Raw genomic sequence first — 21227 nt, 5'->3', positions numbered from 1 at the left:
GCCAAACAAGTCCTACATGATTTTGCCAGGAAATTTATCAGACTTGTTTGTTTCTTTGAGGTAAAAACTAATAATGTGTATAATAATAACCTTATCTTTTGCTTTTTCGGTAGAGACGCAGGGTTGGAATGAGAAGTAGTCGTAAACCAGTCCTCGAAGAACATATTAGCCCACGATCTTAACAAGAGTCAAATTGTGATGCTCTCGACCAACGATGCATCATGTTTAGGCCATTTGTAAACTGTTTACAAGTACACTAATTGCACTTCCAGAAGATGTTACCTCATAAATAAATTTGATGTAGTAACATTACCCATGCTTGAATGCATAAACACCTTCAGCATATTTTCTTACTTTAACCAGAGAGTGTACGATGACCAGCAATCACGAAAAGGCAAACAAAAATCTAGCATGACAGACCACATTCAATCTTTATGGTCATTTTTCCTTTTTGCAAATAAGATAAATCACCCACCAGCTATATAAAGAGAGCCATTATTACATTAGTCTGAATAAAACTGCAATGTAGGTGGGGAAAAAAAAAATTGAACACCATCGTCAGTTAAAACTTTTCATGAATTAGTATAGAACTGGCACCTTTCTTGCTACAGAGCAGAGGTTTCAAAAGAAAATGATAACTCACGACCACAGATACACAAGCCAAACAGTCCAATCCATAAAACCACATAGAACACATTAATAATTCAATACACATCCACCAGGGGATGGATGACCTATCACCAACCAATAACAAAAGGTTCAACATTAGCATCCTACGCCACTCTAATGACTTTAAAACGTACATTGTCCATGTTGCATAAATACCAACTGAACAAAAACATAAATCAGTTCGACAAACTGATACTACACGAGAAACATAAGCATGAGACTAGAGACAGACAGAGAGAGCTCAAGCCCTCTCACCACGGATCCTCCTGGCCAGCTGAATATCCTTGGGCATGATGGTTACACGCTTGGCATGGATGGCGCACAGGTTGGTGTCCTCAAAAAGACCCACAAGATACGCCTCCGCTGCCTCCTGAAGGGCAAGCACTGCATGGCTCTGGAACCGCAGATCAGTCTGCAATAATATTACAGGGCAATAAGAAGAGTATCATCAATCAGTATCTAAATGAAGCAGTTGAAATAAGAAAATACGTGTATCCCTGATACCCAGGGCTTTTGCGTAATTCTCTCCAAGAACAATATTTGATCATAAACAGCAGATGATGTTCTTATCACAGCAAGATCTCACCTTGAAGTCCTGTGCAATTTCCCTGACAAGCCTCTGGAAAGGCAACTTCCTTATGAGCAGCTCAGTGCTCTTCTGATACTTACGAATCTCACTGAGGAAAGCAAACAACTAATTATGCATCTGAAAAAAAAAAAAGGGGGAAAACAAGAGCAAATATACAGATAAAACCTAAAACCTCTAATTTAAAACCTCTAATTGCACTCACCGAAGAGCAACAGTTCCAGGGCGGTAGCGGTGAGGCTTCTTCACTCCACCAGTTGTAGGAGCAGACTTGCGTGCCGCCTGCAAAGTTCATGCAAAGTTATTTCAGATGCAACTGAGTAAATACTGTTACATCATTAAAAAAGCTAAGATGTATGTTCGCAGGTTTGATTTGTTTTTTAGGTCACACGCAATTCAGGGTGTTTGCGATACATTTTAGCCAATAAAACATGCTGGATAACAAACCTTCGTGGCAAGCTGCTTCCTGGGAGCCTTTCCTCCGGTGGACTTGCGAGCAGTCTGCTTGGTACGAGCCATCTGCCGGACCAACAAATCACATAAACTAGTTTAGCAGATAGAAGACAATCATCTTGCAAACAAATTAAGATAAAAACTGCAATACTCCTACCGCCTACAAACGAATTCTGATGGATCAAACCTTTCCCGCACACAAGCCAAAAAATAATTACCGTCTTTCTTCCTCATCAAGTAACCTTGATACCATTGATTTAACTTAATTGATCTAATATGTTATTATGTGATTGAACTGTGAGAGATTCTCTATTGATCAAAATTACAATTGAATTAAACAGGTGCTATTGTGTCAAGGGTATAGCCCACCCTTAAAATTTCACTCAATGCAGAGACATCAAGAAGTTTTACACCACAGGTATTATAGCAGATCGCAAAACTGTTATTGAGTTAAGATTTTAATGCAACAGTGTAATACTTTCACGGCGATTCTACAAAATAGTGAGATAAAGATCTACCTCATCGTCAGATACATAATCTATTAAAAATTCTAAAAGTGATACTTCTTTCTACAAACTGAAACAATGAGATTGCGCGAACATACATCTAAAACCAAATCAACACTGCATACATTAATCTTTGATAGTAGACCTCAGCAAAACTATCTCGCACCTTATTCAAACAATGTTCCTCGAGATAAGATTAATAATAGAAATCCTTAAAACTAGGAAAAGAAACAAAAGCCAAATCAACATAAAACTTACAAAACCAAGACGAATCTACAACACTGCAAGGACGACACAAAAATCAAAATCCCCGATTAGAAAAACACCTATCACATCACCAAAACAAAAACGAAGCATAACGAATCAAAGATCAATCATGATTAAAAAAAATACAAAAGAATTCCACGAAAAAATCACAATTACAGTAAAAAATTAACACATCTAATTACTGAAAAAGACAGCAAAAGAAAAGAAATTAAAAAAAAAAAAGAACAGGACCGAGGCGTACCTCTCGAAGAAGCTTTTCAGAGAATCAACGAGCCCTAATTCCCCCTCGAGCGATCAAAAGTTGTGACTTGCACGCGGTGGAGACCTATTTATAGGCCTTCGAAGAACGGGTCAGCGAGATCGGCTCCTCGTGGACAATCCAACGGCTCATACGGATCAGAGAATCATTGTTGTGTTAATGAAAACGGACGGTAGAGATTGTCCCTTTCTGTGTTTTCCCGTTTCCCAAGTGACGGCCTAGATCGGATTTTAGATGGTGGGTGGATCGCGTTAGCCCTTGTTCTGTGTCTCTATTGGCTGATGAGTTCGTCCACGGATCGCTAGGCGTTTCTCGTGAGGTTTACCGTGAAATCCTTTTTGGGCTTTTCTCCTTTTTCTTTTTCTTTTTTTTTCTTTTTAAGTTTACGTGAATTGAAAGGAACGTACTAACTTTTTCGGTAAAAAATGTATAGACACCCTCTACACTTTAACTTATTTGGAATTGATCCTTTACTATTTTTCGTAATAAGTATTTAATTGAGTTTTTTTTTTTTTTAGCAATTTTAATAATTATATTAGGATTAAAATAAACGATCATAAAAGATACAATCATTTCAATCAAAAATACAAGGTAGAGCGTATCTCTTATAGCCATTTGAATCTAACAAAAAATTTTCAAATTTACAAACAAAAAACATTAAATTAAAAAGATAAATAAAATTTAGTGGGAAGATAAAATTGGCCTAGATTTTTTTGATTGACCACTCAGCATCATTGCTATGTGCCATGTGTCTATAGTCTATTGGTCCTCCCCGTTCTTTTTGATATAGATTCAGTACTTTCAAGGAAATTTAGCACGTTTGAATATGACCAGTTTTAAATTTTAAAAAAATTGAAAATTCATTGTCTTGCAGGCTAGTTGCTCCTTAGGGCTTTTCCCATTCAAAATATCTTTTGGTCTTTTAAATTGTTACTCTATATGGGTATGGGCATATTTGGTTTGCTTCTTTTTCACCCTGAAATCGGAATCAGAATGGGTGAATTCATTTGTGGGTATTTGGTACGCGAGAGTTCCATTCCGATTCTGATTCCCGAGTGAAATAGGAATCTCACAATCACCTCTTTTTTCAATCTGGCCTAAGAGGTCGGATTGGAAGTTGAATCCGGACGGAATAGATATTTATTCGGATTAAATTTGTTTTTTCAACTTTTTTAATTAAAATATGACCTAAAATTTAAAAATTAAATATATAATTTTAAATTTTAATTTGAACTTAAATTAAAAATTAAAATTTAATCAAGTATTTCGAATCTAACTTATGAATTTAAATTAAATTTTAATTTATATAAAATTTTATTCAAATTTTATTTCAAATTTAAATTACATTTATGGATTCAAATTAAAATTAAAATTATAATTTTAGTCTTAATTTGAATAAATCAAAATTTAGTTTCATATTTTGAATTATTCACTCAACTTCAAAGTTTAATTTTTTTTAAAAAAATGGATTTAAAATTTTGACATTATTTCAAAATTTCTATGTAAATTTTTAATATTTAATTTTTTAATTTGAATTTAAATTAATATATTATAAAAATAATGTTAGTATATTAATTTGATTACGTTTTTTATATCCACCTAAACCAAACACCGACAATGGGAATGATTTATTTCGATTCCAATTCAGGTGATAAACCAAACAGAATTAGGTAATGAGTCATTCCGATTCCGATTCCAACTTATTTTGATTTCGATTCTGATTCCGACTCCAATTTCAAAACCAAACACGCCCTATGAGTTTTGTATAAGAATTTGTAGTCCAACAAATAATACACGGGCACAGTTACTTAAGCACTTAATTATTAATATTCAAAATTTTTAGTTTAAATTTTTTAGTTTGCTATTCTTCTCTTTCTGCAAAGACCGCATTTCTAAATATGTCCCTACAAAGTTTAAGGTCGTCTGTAAAAATACTTATGTTGTTAGCATCCGTTAGAATTTTATAATTAATCATAAATTAAATATCTAATTATAATTATTTTGGAGTAAGAAGACTATTCTACTCTTATTAATATATATATTATTTTCATTACAAATGTCACCGCCACTGTCATGTCGCTGCCTAGTGCCGTAGAAGATGAGGTTGTTTTGGTAGGTTATATATGTTGCATTATTACTTAATAATTAGCATCTTTAAATTAAAATATAATTTTATATGTGTTATCTAATATATTATTTAAATGGCCTGTGAATAAGCAATAGTAATCTTTTAATAACAAAATTTCAAGTTATTAACTCACAACAATGTAAAAAGTGACGATGTTTGACTTACAGATCATAGTATAATCCTTTTTTAAAAAAATAATTAAACAGGTGTATACTCTATTTGAACAGAGGAAAAGAGAAGAATCGTTACATAACACTCCAGCTATAAAAATGTTGATAAACTTTGAATCATAATATGGTACGGCATTGTAGTATGAAGAAACTTTAAAAGCTATTATGATTAATACAGCAAATATATATATATATATATATATATACATATTCGAAAAGGCCACTGGACCAGCATAGATTCTTAAGCATGAACCCAACACAAGAAACCGGGAAACCAAAAAATAATTCACTTTGAATAAAAGAGAATTGCAGCAGAAGCGTGCATCCCTTTTTTTTTTCCAAGTTCGAATCCTAATTGATTCATATTTTCAGCTAAATTTATTTCTAAATGAAATAAACGAAGTTGATAGAATGGTACCTATCTCTCTCTCAAAAAAAAAAAAAGAAAAAAAGATTTGCAGCAGAAGCCTCCTTAAAAAACTGAAATCATCTCTCCCCGGAAAAGTAGCTCATTACAGGACAGACAAAAACGTCTATTTTTAGCCTCTTTTACTGTTTCCTTTTATCAACAATAAAAATCATAGACTCCCTACAATTCGATAAATACTACGAACATACTCTGATGATACATACCAACTCTATTTCCCGAATCTGCTCGCTGGTTTGCCTCTAACTAAGCACAGCTCGCAGCAGAGTCCATGATCCCGCGTATCGACACAAAACAATCAACAAATAGTGGGGGTCTATTTACTGCGATTCTATCTACAGAAGATTGCACATACGAATTCCAAATCATCTGTTCCTTGTATAGTCGCGGACAATATCTCGAAAGTTAAAACGGTTGGCGACCCCAAGTTTTTCTGTAAGCAAAAGGATGTTGGTCTGAATTACTGCAGAATTTGGAGAGACTGTTTCTGGAAGGCTCGGTAAGCAATCGGGCAGATGTTGAATACCCTCTTGAAAGCAGAAGAGAGAAAGCACAGCTCGGCAGAATATGAACCTGGTTAGAATTACATGAGAAGAAGATTACTTGTGAAAAAAAAGGAAAAAAAAACTCATATTCAGTAAGTTGGATGAAGAATTTTAATTCCTATATGTATACACAAGGGAACATTAATTTCAGCACATTTATATGAGTTAACGGTTTTTTCTTTTTTTGTGAATATCAATGACAAAGTGTTCTGATTAGGACATTCATTTCTGCCAAGCATTCGAACTTCCCAACTCTATTAAATCCATGCTTCTGCATCAATTTGATGTAAATGACTATAAAAATATTGTTTATAGATCAATTTGCAAGGTATATTTATGCTAAGGAGTCAAACAAGGAATACAATGTCACATATATCACCATCTTAGCAAGTTTTATGAAGGAAAGGAAAAAGATCTAGATTAATACTCATGGGGCAAAATTTTGAGTTATTTTCAAGAAATATATCAAGTGGTAAAGAATAAATGTCTAAGATGAAGAAAACTTACTAAGAAATATTGCATGAAAGAAGAATGAGAACAAAATACCTAAGAATTAGGCGTCTCAGAAATGGATCAGGTAAAACTTGTCCCCAGACCAGGTTCAGATCATCTGATGTGCACAGTACGACTTCCCATTCAGCCAAAGCGGATGAGAGTATCGTCTCGGCACTGCTATATACATTCTGAAATCACGCGAGGAAAAATAAAATCAGAGCAAGCATATATATTGATGTAAAGATATTAAATGCTTAGAATAAGCTTACAGCTTCTATATCTGAAGAGAAGCCAACTAATTGGCAGAATGCTTGCAGTGGAGCAGTTAGGAAGTACGTAAATTGGCTTCCATTATTAGCACAATCTGCAGTAGACGTTATTGTTCTCCCAGGAGAAAGAAGCAAAGCAGCTGTTTCCCCCTTTTCAGCACCATGTATGGCCTGGTAATAGTACAATATGCAAGAGAGGATTGTTGATTGCTTGAGCTTCTTCTTCTTTTTTATTTTTTTGAAAAAAAGGAAAAACGTCCCAAGAGAAGAAGGGTAAATAAATTTAGAATAAGGGCTACGAAGTACGAATGCGCTAAACCACATTATCACTTCCTATCATCTTCCTATAGTAACTACAATAGAAACAGAAAACAACTTAAGGCAGGGCGACCTTCTAACTTATATTATAGGAAGTACGAGAACCAATCGACTTTTGAAAAAAAAGATAATAAAGTTCTCTGTATAAACTGGTGTAGATAGGCAATATAGTGTAGCCCACCAAATATGAAGTAGCAATGCTAATGTTGACTCTTCAACATGATGTGATGATAAATTGACAAAAAGTGCAACAAAAGAAAGTGGGCACTGATATCGTGTCAAATTATATTTTGCAATTGAAGTGGTTCAACGCCTATCATCTCTTATATGATATACAGTTTGACAGTATCCAAAACAAAAGTGTTAAGCCACTGAAATGAGATCCAGGCACCCATGTCTTTTGTTGTCAATACTAAAGTCTATCATGTAAAACAGTTGAAGCTCGAAGGGTTATTGAGGCAGTTATATATATCATAACCATAGATTTTTCTAAATACAAATGCTTCTCCTTACATCATGTGGTCACATAATTATCAGCCGTAAAAAGATCTAAACCTCTAAAACAGAAATATAAGTAGGAGTAACACCAGTTTAGAAGTGATGTTTCCAAGATTTGATCATAAAAAGAGACGTTCATGATTGAGAATGTTTGCTAGCACATAGAGAACAAGTTTTGACAAACCTGCCTTGAATGCTTGGCTATTGTCACTATCGATAATAAGGAAAAGCGGACTTCGAGTAAAAGGAATCAGATCTTCGGGATAGAGGTTGTTCAACCCTGCTAACAAGAAAGACTACGAGCTTATAAGCAGGAAAACACCATGTCAGCTAAAAAAGTACAAGGACTAGCAATTTCAACTATCAGACCAAGATGTGTTTCACATTGTTTAGTATATCATGGGTTTGACAACAGTTACATACCTCCATTTCCTCGAGAACCTAGATATAGATAACTTTCTGAAGAGACATTTGTATTTGGTTTACCACCAAGAGAGTGATCAGCTTTTCCTGCAAAGTATCATAAAATTAGTAAATGGAATGATCCCCACTCAAATAAGCAGAAGGATAAAGAAGAAACAACCGCACTAACAACAACCTGATGCTGATATATATATTAGTAAAACACCATCTGAAGAGAGCTCCTCACAAATTGTTGCAATGACCTGTAGATACAGCATACAACCTTATGACAGTCAAAGAACAATCATATTAGAAAAAGCTACTGCAAATAGCTACAGGACAAATAACTTTTTGCACAGACATGTTTGACACAAGCATGATATGTGGTATATAATTGTGGAGTCAATCAAATCGCTGCTTTAGTACCTACTATTCATACAGACGAAGGAGATGTATATCATCTTCTAATCACATTTAACTAGCTCCGATCAACTAACAGTCGTATTATGATTTTTCAGGCGACAGCTAGAAACTTGAAATTTATGTAATTTGCTTTAACAAACAAGTATTCACAATTACATCAGTTGGTAAAGTTCAATTTTGGGTGAAAAACTACATTAAATCAAATTGAGTGGCCCGGGTAATATAAAAACCAAAACCCAAACCAACTGCTAGTTAAACCAAACTAAATGATTTAATTCAGTTTGACAAGGTTCAGCTTTGTACCAGTTCACTACCTGGGAAAAATTAAAACAACAGTTAGTATCCAGTTGCTACACTCACCGCAATTAGATGAGAGATAGAAGGGTGATAAATAATAGCCTTTCGAGGATTCGAAGGCAGATTTGGATCTGTCATATCAGCCGCAGCAAGATTTATATCAATCAGTCCAGATGCTCCACTCTCATCAGTGAAACCACCATTTTCAGCAGTCTCTTTTGTAGGAGTTTGGCAGAAAGATCCACTGGGTTCCCATTCCAAACACTGCAACATTCTGAATGTATCTAAAGTAAGCTCTGTAAACTTGACCTGGAAGTTCAAAAAAAATAAAAGCCAGTAAGAAAAGGGCCATAGACTAGTTGCAGAAAACCTGCAATATTGAATTTATCAAGAGAAATTAAATATTATACGATGATTAAAGAGTTAAAGACTTCGTTTACAATGGGGCCATGTAAATTTAGAAAAGTGATGAGACACATAACTAACTTGTGTTAGATTGTCATTACATTTGTTGTGGGTTGCAGAAATGCTACATTTGGTGATTCGAATGCTAGATAATTTGGTCATTTGTTCAAAATATTCAACATTTCAATCATTTCTGCTGGTACCTGAATTTCCATTATCATTTTCCATCTTAACTTATTCGTAGTTGCTTTTAGATCTCGGGATTTTAATCTTAGTTACTTTTCTGTATTCTGATTTCTGAGCTATGTTTATTATCATAGTTCAAGGGGACTATCTTTCTTTTTGAAATTAAGGGGACTATTTTTCCATAATAAAACAAACATATGGTGATCATTCAATTTGGATTGGATGGTTCACAATCTGTATAATCCACTCCATGAAAAGATTCGAGTGGATTTTCTACAATTCTGCTTACACTGCAAATAACGAAATCCAAATTGAAATGGTGCTTTTTTAAACTGGATCGTAAGAACAAGATTATCACAAAACAGGCTATCATGGCTTCATTGGTATCAATCAGCATACCTCATTTCGCCGATAACTTGTCAACAGAGCATCCTGAAGCCTCAACACCCTCCTCGAATGTAACCGTGCAATATATGGAAGCGAAGATGGATGAGAATCAAACAACACATTGTATCTCAAAGGCCTGGAATTTGTAAAAGCTCTGTCTGCTTTCAAGAACCTTGTGATTTCTTGCAGCACTTGCTTCCATTCTTTAAAGTTGGTCTCCTGCATAGTAAAATATTCTGTTGTGAGAGAGGCTGGCAATAACATTCAATAGGTCAAACTAGACAAAATATGAAATTGTCTAGAACTATGGAACTTGCTAATAATTAGTTAAATTGATCCCTGCCGAACATAGATAATAATAATGTATGCAATTATATTTTATAAACATGGAAAAAAACCTAGAGCTGTACAATCGAATTAAGATTTGCAACAAAAAGGATCACTCTCACAAATATTATTAGCTAAAAAGTCAAAAAGCACAGCAAACTACACACATGTACATCAAGTACGTAATCACTGATGCGAATACAGGGGTATCACAGCATCCAAACAGAATGATGTAAATTAAAGCAATTGTATGACATAGTAAACCTAAAGAAAAGGAGCAGACAGTTATGTCATGCTGACAAGTTAGCAAACAAGATAAAAATGTATGTTATCTCACTTTTTGCTTGGACAGAATCTGTCCAATGAAATAGAAGTTCGAGACTTTGACTATTGTGTATAGAAGTTCCTGTGTCGATGTTCAAGTAATATCATCCATTCATAAAATGACTTTCTGGCCTCTGCATTCCAACAGCAGGTACAGGATTAGTAGTCTCCACCTCAGACGATTATCTTCCTTCGTAGGCTACATCAGGTTCTGAATCAGCCAAAACACTGAAGGGCTTAGTAGCCTCAACTCCAACCAATCGGCCGTTTGGCTATATCAACTTTGATCTTCTGGATTTGTGAATATTGGAACTCTGCTTTATTTACCGTATCATTTCTTCGGCATAAACATGTGAATTCTATAAAGGTTCAAGTTGTCAATGACTCAACAAACTTGGGCCAAGAAGTTTGAGTCACATACACTGGAACCAACAAATGCCACAACCTCGATGAATGTGAATCAAAATTCACCTAATTTGCTTTTCTAAAGTATCTAACTAAAAGGATCTTATCTGGCAAATTTAGGAAAACTAAGAGCGCTAAATACACTTCCTCCACTTCGGAGAGATGCAAACTTCTTCTCTAGGTCCAAAAGCAAGCCCGCACTGCTGTCTTGTGTCACATGAAAAAGGCTGAAACGCTGGCTATAACTAGACGTCATACTAGTCTCTCTGATTGAGTTTGCTGTCAGTACCTACAGCTCAGCAATATGAGCCAAAAGATTAGTCTCCTTACTTTAAAATATAAAAAGGTCAAAACAATTGCCCAGAATTGCTATTTGCTGAGTTATATCTCAACTCAGATATTGAATATGTCAGGAAAACTATCAGGCTGCTTTCGTCATCAGGACCTTCTGTAGCTTCCAGCCTTCCACCAGAGCATTCTTCTTTCCCAATGTTGTTAAAAAACTGGCGTATCAACCTGCTTATACAACAACTTCTAGGATTACATACACAAATTGTTATTTTTCCTATAGTTCAAGACCTTGCTTACTGTTATACAAAAGAAAGTTACGCTTTCATCATATTAGACTCAAGATAAAGTGATGAATAAGACAGCAGCTGAGCGCCCTATATTCTATAGTGAACAGTACTTAATTTTAAAACTTTAATTCATGACTATAATAGTAGAACTTTTAAGTTTTGTTGGCCCATCATCATGATTGAGGGATTGAAATGATAGTTTGTTAAAATTGAAGAACTCAGGAGACTGAACCATCTCTGAAGCATTGAATTTAGTACCAACAACTAACGACTAGGGAAATTGGCTGCTCAAAATAAGTAGTCGGCTGCTTAAAATAATAAGTAGGTGAAACTACTAATTAAAAATATGAAGAGACAAATTGCTAAAGTACGTGGCTTGCAGCACCAACCAGCAACCTACTTCTATAACGCATAAATAAGTTCACAATTATTGGCTACTAAACTTGCTTACGGAGCGAACTGCAAGTTCAGAGAGTAAGAACACTAACAAAATGGTGAATCTTGAGCGATTAATCGAGTATTCGATTCTTCGTTGCAACTTGAAAACAAATAAAAGTGCTCATCTTCAATCACAACACCCTAAATCCTTTACCAACTCAACAAAGAACTAAATTTTTCAACAAAGATAAAAAAAAAAAAAAAAAAAAAAAAAATACGGATCAAATTAAGACATTAATAAGAGCTAAAAGAAAAGGTAATTACCGGGTAAGCGGCCTTGGACTCTTCCAAGAGCGCTCGGAACCGCTCGGCGAGGTGCCTCACCGCCTCGGCGCGGTTCAGAAGCATGGCGACGATCAGGAACCTGGCGTGGAACCGCAGCTCCTTGTACCGGAGCCCTAGATCGGGGCGCTGCCGCGGCGACGGCGTTTCCCCCCGCGCGGCGGCGTCGAAGTAGCCCCTGTTGAGGATCGCCTCGTAGAACACGTACGCCCCGAGGAGGAACCGCGCCTCGCTGGTGCGCATGTACTGCCCGTAGTACAGCTGCCCGATCCGTGACGCGATCTCGCCGATCTCCCACCGCCGCAGCCCCGCCGCGACGAGCTCGCGGCGCCGCTCCTGCTGGAACCGCCACAGCCGCGTGTACGCCTTGAACACCTTCCGGTAGTAGAGCAGGTGGTGGGCGCCGCGCCCGTACGGGGGCAGGTCCCGCACCCGCGCGAACTTCCGATCCGCGCTCTCCACCAGCGCCTTGTAGCTCCGATACGCCTCCGCCGCCCCTCCTCCGCCGCCGCCTCCGCCGCCGTCGTCGGCCATCTCCGGCGAAGAGGACGAGGACGAAGAAGAAGAAGAAGAAGAAGAAGAGGAGGAGGAGGAAGAGACCCCCGCGGTGTGGTGCTCCGCCGAGGACTAAGGTAACCACCGCCCTGGAGAGATGGAATTGGTGCTACGCCCCTTGTACGCAAAATGGAAACTAAAGTATAACAAAATCAGGATACTCCGTGGAACTACTACAACTCTGTTTTCCGCATTTATACTAATCCAATATTATGTGCTTATAAGTACGACCCTAAGCTTTTAATTAGCCTTCCTAGTTCCTAATTATTATGGTGTTTATTGGCCAATCATGTAGTGTGAAAAATATTAATGATAATAATAATATGTTATTCTTTCTCTTTCTCTTTTTGCTTCGTTCGGTACATCCTAAATTTCTCTTTTTCATTAGAATAATAAGGCCTTCTTTTTCAAATGTTTGACACGGTACACATATTTAAAGTCATGTGTAATAAAATAACAATGTACGATATCTAATGTTAACTGAGTTAGAGGTAAGCGTTTCGCGGTCAAACCTATTCGAGTTTGTTTATGTTCAAATCCTCATTTGCATTAGGGAGGGTTAAGAAGGGTTAGGGTTCGGATTTTGATTCTAACTCAAATCCAAATCCAATAGGGATAACATATGTTTGTGCATTTTTCATAATAGATTGCTTTATGTTTATGTGAAATTTTTTAAAGATTGTTTTTGAAGTTCTTATTATTATACCAGCACTTTAGACTGAAGAAGCTTATAATTTATTATCGTCAAAATAATTTAAACAATAATTTTTTTCTGCACAAATATTAATGATTTTAAGTATTTCTTACATAGTTACATGCAAATCAAGCTAGTAACCAGATTCTAAATAATAATGTGTATTTTTGAGAAACTCAACTCATAATAATAACAACTAAAATATAATAAACTACGACTTACAATTTTAACCAAATCGCGCCTTCAGAAAATTCAAATAAGCTACAGAAACAATTAATCATGTTTAGAACAGAAAAAAGATTGTGCATTTCAATCTCCGTCCCCATCCCACAGCATCCAATTTAACAGCATTCTATATCCATCACGTTAGGAACAGTGTACAGTGTATTTTGCCTAGAGCTTCTTCATCATATTATTTGAGTTATTATTGCTAGAGCCTTAAATATTTATAAGGTATAAATGCATGAAGATCCCTCATATACGGGCCATTTGGAAACGACCATCTCAACTTTGAACTTTTTGATTGAAACCTTCTATGTCAGATCTTCGGCGCTTATCATTAATCTTAAAAATTCAAGCCGTTAAAAATATCCAACCAATCCACTTTAAGCATAGAGACATAGCGCTCACAGATCTCGGTTATGATTCGGTACAATTTACCTCACGCTATTTCAAACACGATTCAGCTTAACCCGAACTCTCACTATTTTGAACGTGATTTGGCCCATCCAGATTTCTCCTCACTGGACAAGATGCTGACCCCTTTAAACCAGCATTATCGACTTTCAATATTTTAAAATTAAGTAATTTTAGTTTAAAATTTTAATAATTTCATCAAATTCATCGATGATTTCATTTGATTTTATTTAGCAGATAAAAATAAATAAATAATGACTAATAATTCATAGAACCACAAATTTTAATAATAGTTTCAGCTAAAGTAATCAGAAGAAGTCAATTTTAGAAAGATCAAAAGTTAAGAGAGTCTCAGCTAAAAAAAAACTTACAGTTGCAAGAGCCACCTCAAAATGATCGATAGTTAAGAGGGTCATAGTACATTTTTACCTCTTTATTATGCCGTATTACGAGGTGAAATTATTTGAACTTATAAAACAATTAATTAGGTGGTTTCCTTTTTTCCTTTCTTCCTTTTTTCCTTTATTTTTGTGTGTGTGGGCGCTTTTGCACTTTGATGTCTACTCCATAATTGCTTGGTCGGTGTTATGCATATAATTGATTATCTTTTTGGGGACCATCTTAGGTTCTTCTTGGCCATATATCTTTGAATTTTGTGGCAATGATATACGTAATTAAAGATGGGAATCTCATGTTCGACTATTCGCATGGAAACTTGCCAATCAGGCACAAATAATCTGATGAGATGGATGAGTTGCTTGTAAGAAAGATCCACCATTTCTTGAACTCATCTAGGACCCAACCCAACCAGTTCCAGCACGAAAACAGCTATGCTTAAGCTCTCCTTTGAGTTGTTTTTTTTTTTTTTTTTTTTTTTTTTTTTAAAAGGCGAATAATAACACCTCTTTTACGCAATGTAATACATGGTCAAAGAGCCATTCACTTAATGATATTCCTAATGCCACTTTTACTAATGGCTGAGTATATTTATTAGATATAATTAAAGTCAGTCATAATACACTTAGCAAATTTGACGAATTGATGATCAGTTCAGATTAAATGTTAATCCATCAATTTTATCTCTTCCTAATTGCCCACTCATTAGAAAAGAGAGGCATCACATATTACGTTCTCTTATTTATTTGTTAGTTTAGTAATTTAGGACTAATGTTCAAATAAAATATCATATTTTATATTTAGAAACAAATTAATTACTTATTATAAAAAAATTCACCAAACTTAGTTTACTTTTGGTCAATTTGCATAAAAAAACTATTAGTTTTGCGCTTTTGTAAAACTAGGTCACATTTTTCGATTTTATAGATTCGGACCGAATTTTTAAAAAACTATTCAAAATATCATTGTACCTTTTCCCTCTCCACCGTCAAGTGCCCCTCACGCCGCCACCCCCCTTTTCAGAAGATTTTTTTTAAAGATTTTTTTTACCTGAGACTGAGAGAAGAAGAAGTCCCTCCTCAAATTCACCTGCAGCCCACCGTTGAAGGTGCTGGGGCTGCTTAAGCTCCGCTCCAAACTCTGGAACACAACCTTCCCTTCCGCGTTCAGCCTCGGGCTGTCTACCGACGAGCCCCTCCACGGCGGCGGAGGCATGGTGTTCCTCTCTGCCGCTGCGTCCTGCCGCATCGGGCTTCGCTCGACCTTTTGCGCCGCCACTGTGTCCCGCCGCATCAGGCTCCGCCCGACCTTCTGCGCAGTGTGACGTCAATCCGGTGGAAGTCGGAAAAGCCCGCGGTGGTCATGCGGTTGTCGTTCTCGGCGACCACCGTGAGAGCCATCCGGACGCCGAGCGTGCTGGACTAGTCGTAGTCGAGTCAGCCCAGGTGTGACGCCGGCATGTAGAGTGGAGGGGAAGAAGGAAGAGGATGAGGAGGAGGAGGAGAAATGATGCAAATTTCGTCCAAAATTGCACCATTTCGCTTAAAATTGCACCATTTTCACCCAAAATTGCACAAAAAAATGTGCAAATTTGGGAAAGAAATCCCTAACAAACCCCTAAACCAGCACTGCACCCAAAAAAAAAGGAAAAAGGAAAAGTAAAAAAAAAAACCAATCGATCGCTCCACTTCTACCTCCTCCACTATATCCCCTCTGGCCCCTCCGGCGCTGGCACCGGTTCGGTCTCCTCCATGCTCACTGTCGACGTCGTCGTTGGCGTTGACGGGGCCAACAACACCTTCGCTCGGGGATGGGGTGGGCCTCGACACAGACGACGCCGCTGCCGGCGAGCTTGGGCGTGGCCTGGGCGCGGGCGGCGCCTTGGAGGCTGAGGATGGCGGGCTTAGTGGCGGCTGTGCCGGTGCCAACGGCGACGTTGTCGCACTTGGGGAAGACCCAGACGTAGAAGTCCGGGGACATGTTGTCGCCGACATACATCTCGGCGAGGTTGGTGTAAGCGGCCATGTCCGCAAGGGGGAGGGGAGGTGGACGTGCTCTTGGGAGAGAAAAAAAAAAGAACGCGAAAAAAAAAAGGAGAGAGAAAGAAATATAAAGGTATTTTGGTCAGTTTTCTAAAAATTCAGTCAGAATCTGCAAAATCAAAAAAGGTGATCTAGTTTTACAAAAATATAAAATTAATAACTTTTTGGCTAAATTACGGAAAACCCCCATATCAAAACCCGTTTTTTCACTTTTCCTCCCTATCATTTAAAACCTACACTTTGCCCCCTTGTAAAATAAAAAATATTTACAGGAGGGTACGGTGTGACAAAATGATCATTTTGCCCTTCGCCATTTTCGTCTTCTCCCTCGTCCTCCTCATCCACGGCGGAGGAGGCCGGCCTCGGGCGGGACGCAGGCGACGAGGCCGTCGTCGAGGAGGACGATCTCGTTGAGGGTGTCGGCCATGCGGCCGATGGAAGGCGGGATGCAGCCGCCAAGTTTGTTGTGGGCGAAGACGACGATGGAGACCGGAGAGTCGCCGAGGTTGGCGGGGATGGGGCGGCGGCGGCGGAGGCGTTTGGAGTTGAGGAAGATGGCGTCGAGGGGACAGTCGAAGAGGAGGTTGAGCTCGTGGAGGAGGCCGAGGCTGGCGAGGGCGCCGTCTCGAAAGCCATCGAAGCAACAGGGAAGAGGGGCGGAGGGATATTTTTGGCATAAAAAAAATATTATAACGGAACCTTAATGGTAAGGGATGAAGTGCACATTTTTTATTTTATAAGAGGGCAAAGTGTAGGTTTTTAAATGACAGAGGAAAGTGAAAAAGCGAGTTTTGACAAGAAAATTTTCTGTAATTTAGCCTAAAATTTTTTTATGCAAATTGATCTTTACTTTTTTGACATACCAAAAAAATTTGATAAAATAAATTTTTAATGCGAGGCTTTTCTATTTGTGATTCACGTGGTTTTGAAGTACTTCAGGCCATTTATGTAATGAGCGACAAAACAGTCCTAATAATATGTGCAATGAAAATAAGATAGAAATTTTTTTTCCTTTTACTATCGCGTTGATGGACCCGAAGACGAACGAATCCAAACCGTCGGGCCCAACTGGAAGGACGGCTCTGATTCGATCTGGACTCCGCGCGACATCTACATCGGGGTTTGCGCTGGCGTTTGGAATTTCCTCGGGAAGTGGAGCGCGCGCGCGCTTAATTTGAGCGTCCGATTCTGCTCTCTTTTGCGAGCGTTTTCTTCCTTTTGACTTTGACCCCTGTCTTTTCCAAACTCTCTCTTTTTAAATTTCTCCGCGAGCAGAAGAGCAAAATATTCGCACTTCGTCCTACATGGAAAGGACGACTCACTCGCTGTCAAAGTTAATGCATGTACTGAAATTGTAAATAATAATAATAATAATAATAATAATAATGGTTAATTTTAAATATTATTTCTAAGGTTTTTTTTTTTTAGTATTCTGTAGTTTAAATTACATTAATTTAATATCATGAGATTTTTTTTTGACTAACCTTAAATTTTCGTTAAGTTATATACAAAAAACTTCAGATATACTGCCTATAGTTTATCGAATATTCATTTTAGTACTCTTTAGTTTTACGATTTAACGAAAAAATTTAGTAGAGGGAATAACAAAAAAAATAAAAATAAAATCACAGAATACGAAAGTGATATACTTTAAACCTAAGAATATTGAAGTGAGAAAGTGCGAAATCATATGAGTGGTATTGGAAGTTTTTTCTAATAATAATAATAACAAAGCTAAGTTTAACAATTATTTCGAAAAGGTTAGTTTTTAATACATTAAAGTACAGTGTGAAATTTTAGTAAGGAAGTGTTTTTTTTCCCGAAAAATATCTCAAAAAATAATATTTTTCTAGATTAAAAAAATCTATTTTTTAAAAAAAAATTGTGTTTTCATTTTTTTTTGAATTTCTTTTTCGAAAAATAAAGGTTGTGAAAAATGGTGTTTTTCACAATTTTTTTTGAAAAATAATTTTTTATGCTTTTTTCAAAAACCAAACGACCTCTTATAAGCAAGGAATGTGAACTCAAATTAAAAAAGGGGTAATGCCATTAATTCCATTATATGGCGCAGTGATGTCAAAAAAGTGTTATTTTAAGAAAAGATTATATTGCAGTTATTTGGTTAGCTTCTATTTGTAATTATCAATTACAAATTAGCACTTTTATTTTAACTTTTTAATAACAAAATAAAAAATTTAATTTATAAATGCTCTATTTGAGATGATCGTTGTAGAAATAGAAGCAAAAGTAGAGTAAAATAAACTAGAATATAAGCACATTAGATGCTTTCATAAAATGTGTTGAAGTCTTAAAGATTAATCCAAACACAACTCAAATTCTATTTTACATAACACTTTTACTATAAATAAAATGATTCACACAACAACGATAAATCATGTAGCTATATATTACCATATTTTCTACGTTTTGTAAAAGGAGAGTCAAAGTATTATTCTTATAACGATAATGTCTCGAAAAAATGTGCTAAAAAAAATCAGTGTACATAGTTACGAGTACATCAACAATCTTCCAAGTAGTTTCACTTTTGCTCTAGTATAAAATACCTTGATCCACTGCCCAACCAATTAAATTATAATAAAAATTTAAATAAAAGGAAAAAAAATACTTATTTGTTATTTATATGATTATGTTCTTACCACACAGAATAAAAGGAATAAAACTTCGCTCACAACTTCAAAACCTGTTTCTTTTCCCCCCCCTTTTTTTTTTTTTGCCCTTCTTTTTATTTTTAAGATTTATTGGCGTGAGTTGACTCTGCAGGACACAGAAAAGAAGGATAAATATTCCCTGCACCTTGTTACAGTAAACATCATGAACCGCACCTCATTTTGTAATCAATGAAATAAAACCAATATATAATTCGGTAGTTGTAATTTACAAAAGTATATGCATAAATATCATGAGTTTTAAATAACACAACTACCTATGTATGTTACTAGTCTTAAAGGGCCTACTGTTCAATTGATAATAAAATTATATTCAAATTATATAATTTTTGTATTTAGATGTTTGATATATGGGATAATATTTGATATATTTTCAGAACTTTAAAAATATTTTTACTGATTAAAAAATTTTATTGGAATATATATATCTAAACATGGAGTTTCCTAGTGGACTTTGAAGTTTAGAAAAATATTTTAAAAAATAAATTTAAACATTTTGAATAATGGTAAATGATATGTAAACAAAAGTTTTGAATATCCCGAGGTTGTGTACAAATATCACAAGGTGTATGATATGCACTTGTACGCCCGGTGCAGGAGACAATTTCCGTAGGACAAGTGGTCCAACCACGTGACAATAGGTCGTAGCGCTTGTCTCCACCGCCACGTGTCACAGAGCAACGGGTCACGTGAAGGCGCGTACGTGGAGACGAGATGACCCAATCTGATCCAATCGACGGGTCCGGTGCGTCGTAAGTGGTCGTGTTCGGTGACACGTGTCCGCATGTAAGAGGAATGTATTGAGGTGGATGTGGGATTTGTTAGATTCAAGTGTTTTCATCTCTTTTTTGTCTTCTGCAAAATTACGTGCAAAATTTTGTAAAAGGTGAAAAGGTGTAAAATTTATTTAAATTATAAACTATTTTGATTTGACTGCACAAATTTTTAAAATTTTTATTTATTTAAATTTACTTAAATTTAAATAATTTAATAGCTCTTTAGATAAAATACAAACTTTAGGCCAATTGCTTACCTTAATAAATTTATAATTATGTAAATTATATGAAATATGCTAATTAAATCCGTAAAGTAAGTGATACATTCAAATTTTGAAGTTAAAAAGTCACTAATTATTTTAAATCAAATAAATCAAAAGATCAAACAGTAAAATTAAAATTTTGAAAGATTAAGTATAAAGCTAAATCCAAATAAGTGATAATTGAGATAAATTTTATATATTTATACCTTTATAAAGTTACTAGCTGAAAAGAGCCAAAGACCTTGTTTGGTAATCGTTGTATTTTTTTAATTATTTTAAATATTAATTTTATATAATTTGATATGTCGGAGAAAAGATAGATGATAAATTATTTGAAAAAGGCTTGGAACCACAAAAAAAATTCAAATTTTTATCTTTCGTTGTCAAATACAAATTTTGGAACAAACGGTTGCAAGCAATACTTTATTCACTAGTGTAATTTTTTTATTTACAAAATTATATTTTAAACAAAAAAATTATATTTTAAAAATAACAAAAAACATAATATCCAATTACAAGTTTGGCAGTTTGGTCAATTGCTATGTTCACCATTGCATTCCACTTCATGATATCCAAATGCAAAAAATGTACATGTATTACTGGATAAAAGGAAAAGAATCGCTTTTGTTTATATTCTACTTCTGTCATGTGCATACCATACAACTCAATTCGATCCAATTTTAATTGAGAACCTAACATGCCCTATTTAATCCATTTCAATTGAAAAAACTGGAGCCTCATTTTTGGATCAAACAGAATACATTTATCCTCGATTCACTTTATTGATACATGGTATGGACCTATCATTTTCTCTCTCAAAAAAAAAAAAAAAAGTTATCCAGAACAAATCCAAATCACACACTTGTTTCCCTGCATTAAAGGGATCAAACATCACCAGTAAATATGGATAGAGATCTAGCCCAAGTCAACCTCAAACAACCCTTTATTTTCTTTTTCCTAAATGTTTTGGTGAAAGTGTATGTAGAGACCCTTTCAATTGTAGATGAACAAATGCATAGAATTGGGAGGAGCAGGTGAACTAAACCATCCATTGCTACCTAAGAAAGCTGAAGCTTCCACCAAGGTGCTTTTCGCAGAAGTCAAAAGCTGAGGGCTAGTTAAGGGGAAAAAAGA

At 35.8% G+C, this 21227-nt stretch overlaps 2 protein-coding genes across 4 annotated transcripts; both read right to left on the bottom strand.

Moving 5' to 3' along the window:
• On the bottom strand, positions 651-2870 carry LOC109706588 (histone H3.3). Its single transcript, XM_020227524.1, has 5 exons — positions 2723-2870; positions 1703-1774; positions 1461-1537; positions 1256-1346; positions 651-1081 (listed from the first exon to the last, which is right to left on the bottom strand). The coding sequence occupies exons 2-5, from the start codon at positions 1772-1774 to the stop codon at positions 911-913; spliced, it is 411 nt and encodes a 136-aa protein (XP_020083113.1). The 5' UTR covers positions 2723-2870; the 3' UTR covers positions 651-910.
• Positions 5508-12903, bottom strand: LOC109706637 (protein SCAI). Of its 3 annotated transcripts, XM_020227576.1 has the most exons (9): positions 12027-12877; positions 9703-9909; positions 8776-9021; positions 8189-8255; positions 8014-8100; positions 7779-7870; positions 6775-6945; positions 6557-6693; positions 5508-6038 (listed from the first exon to the last, which is right to left on the bottom strand). In XM_020227576.1, exons 1-9 carry the CDS (start codon positions 12576-12578, stop codon positions 5831-5833), a joined length of 1767 nt encoding a protein of 588 aa, XP_020083165.1. In that variant the 5' UTR covers positions 12579-12877; the 3' UTR covers positions 5508-5830. The 3 variants fall into 3 exon arrangements, with proteins under 3 accessions (XP_020083165.1, XP_020083166.1, XP_020083167.1); XM_020227577.1 differs by lacking the exons at positions 5508-6038; positions 6557-6693 and having other exon boundaries at positions 6781-6999; positions 7775-7870; positions 12027-12903; XM_020227578.1 differs by lacking the exons at positions 5508-6038; positions 6557-6693 and having other exon boundaries at positions 6781-6945; positions 7775-7870; positions 12027-12900.

Source organism: Ananas comosus, linkage group 2, assembly GCF_001540865.1.
Source record: "Ananas comosus cultivar F153 linkage group 2, ASM154086v1, whole genome shotgun sequence".
NCBI lineage: Eukaryota > Viridiplantae > Streptophyta > Magnoliopsida > Poales > Bromeliaceae > Ananas > Ananas comosus.
This window is presented reverse-complemented; position numbering and strand designations above follow the sequence as displayed.

Bases quoted from the DNA above. Each gene is read 5' to 3' on its own strand.
- LOC109706588 (XM_020227524.1), bottom strand. From the start codon at position 1,774: ATGGCTCGTACCAAGCAGACTGCTCGCAAGTCCACCGGAGGAAAGGCT. The intron at 1,538-1,702 runs GTTTGTTATCCA...TGAACTTTGCAG, and splicing joins GGAAGCAGCTTGCCACGAAG to GCGGCACGCAAGTCTGCTCC. The intron at 1,082-1,255 runs GTGAGATCTTGC...ATATTATTGCAG, and splicing joins AAATTGCACAGGACTTCAAG to ACTGATCTGCGGTTCCAGAG.
- LOC109706637 (XM_020227576.1), bottom strand. From the start codon at position 12,578: ATGGCCGACGACGGCGGCGGAGGCGGCGGCGGAGGAGGGGCGGCGGAG. The intron at 9,910-12,026 runs GTAATTACCTTT...TTTACTATGCAG, and splicing joins AGTCCAAGGCCGCTTACCCG to GAGACCAACTTTAAAGAATG. The intron at 6,694-6,774 runs GTAAGCTTATTC...GCGTGATTTCAG, and splicing joins TCTCTTCAGATATAGAAGCT to AATGTATATAGCAGTGCCGA.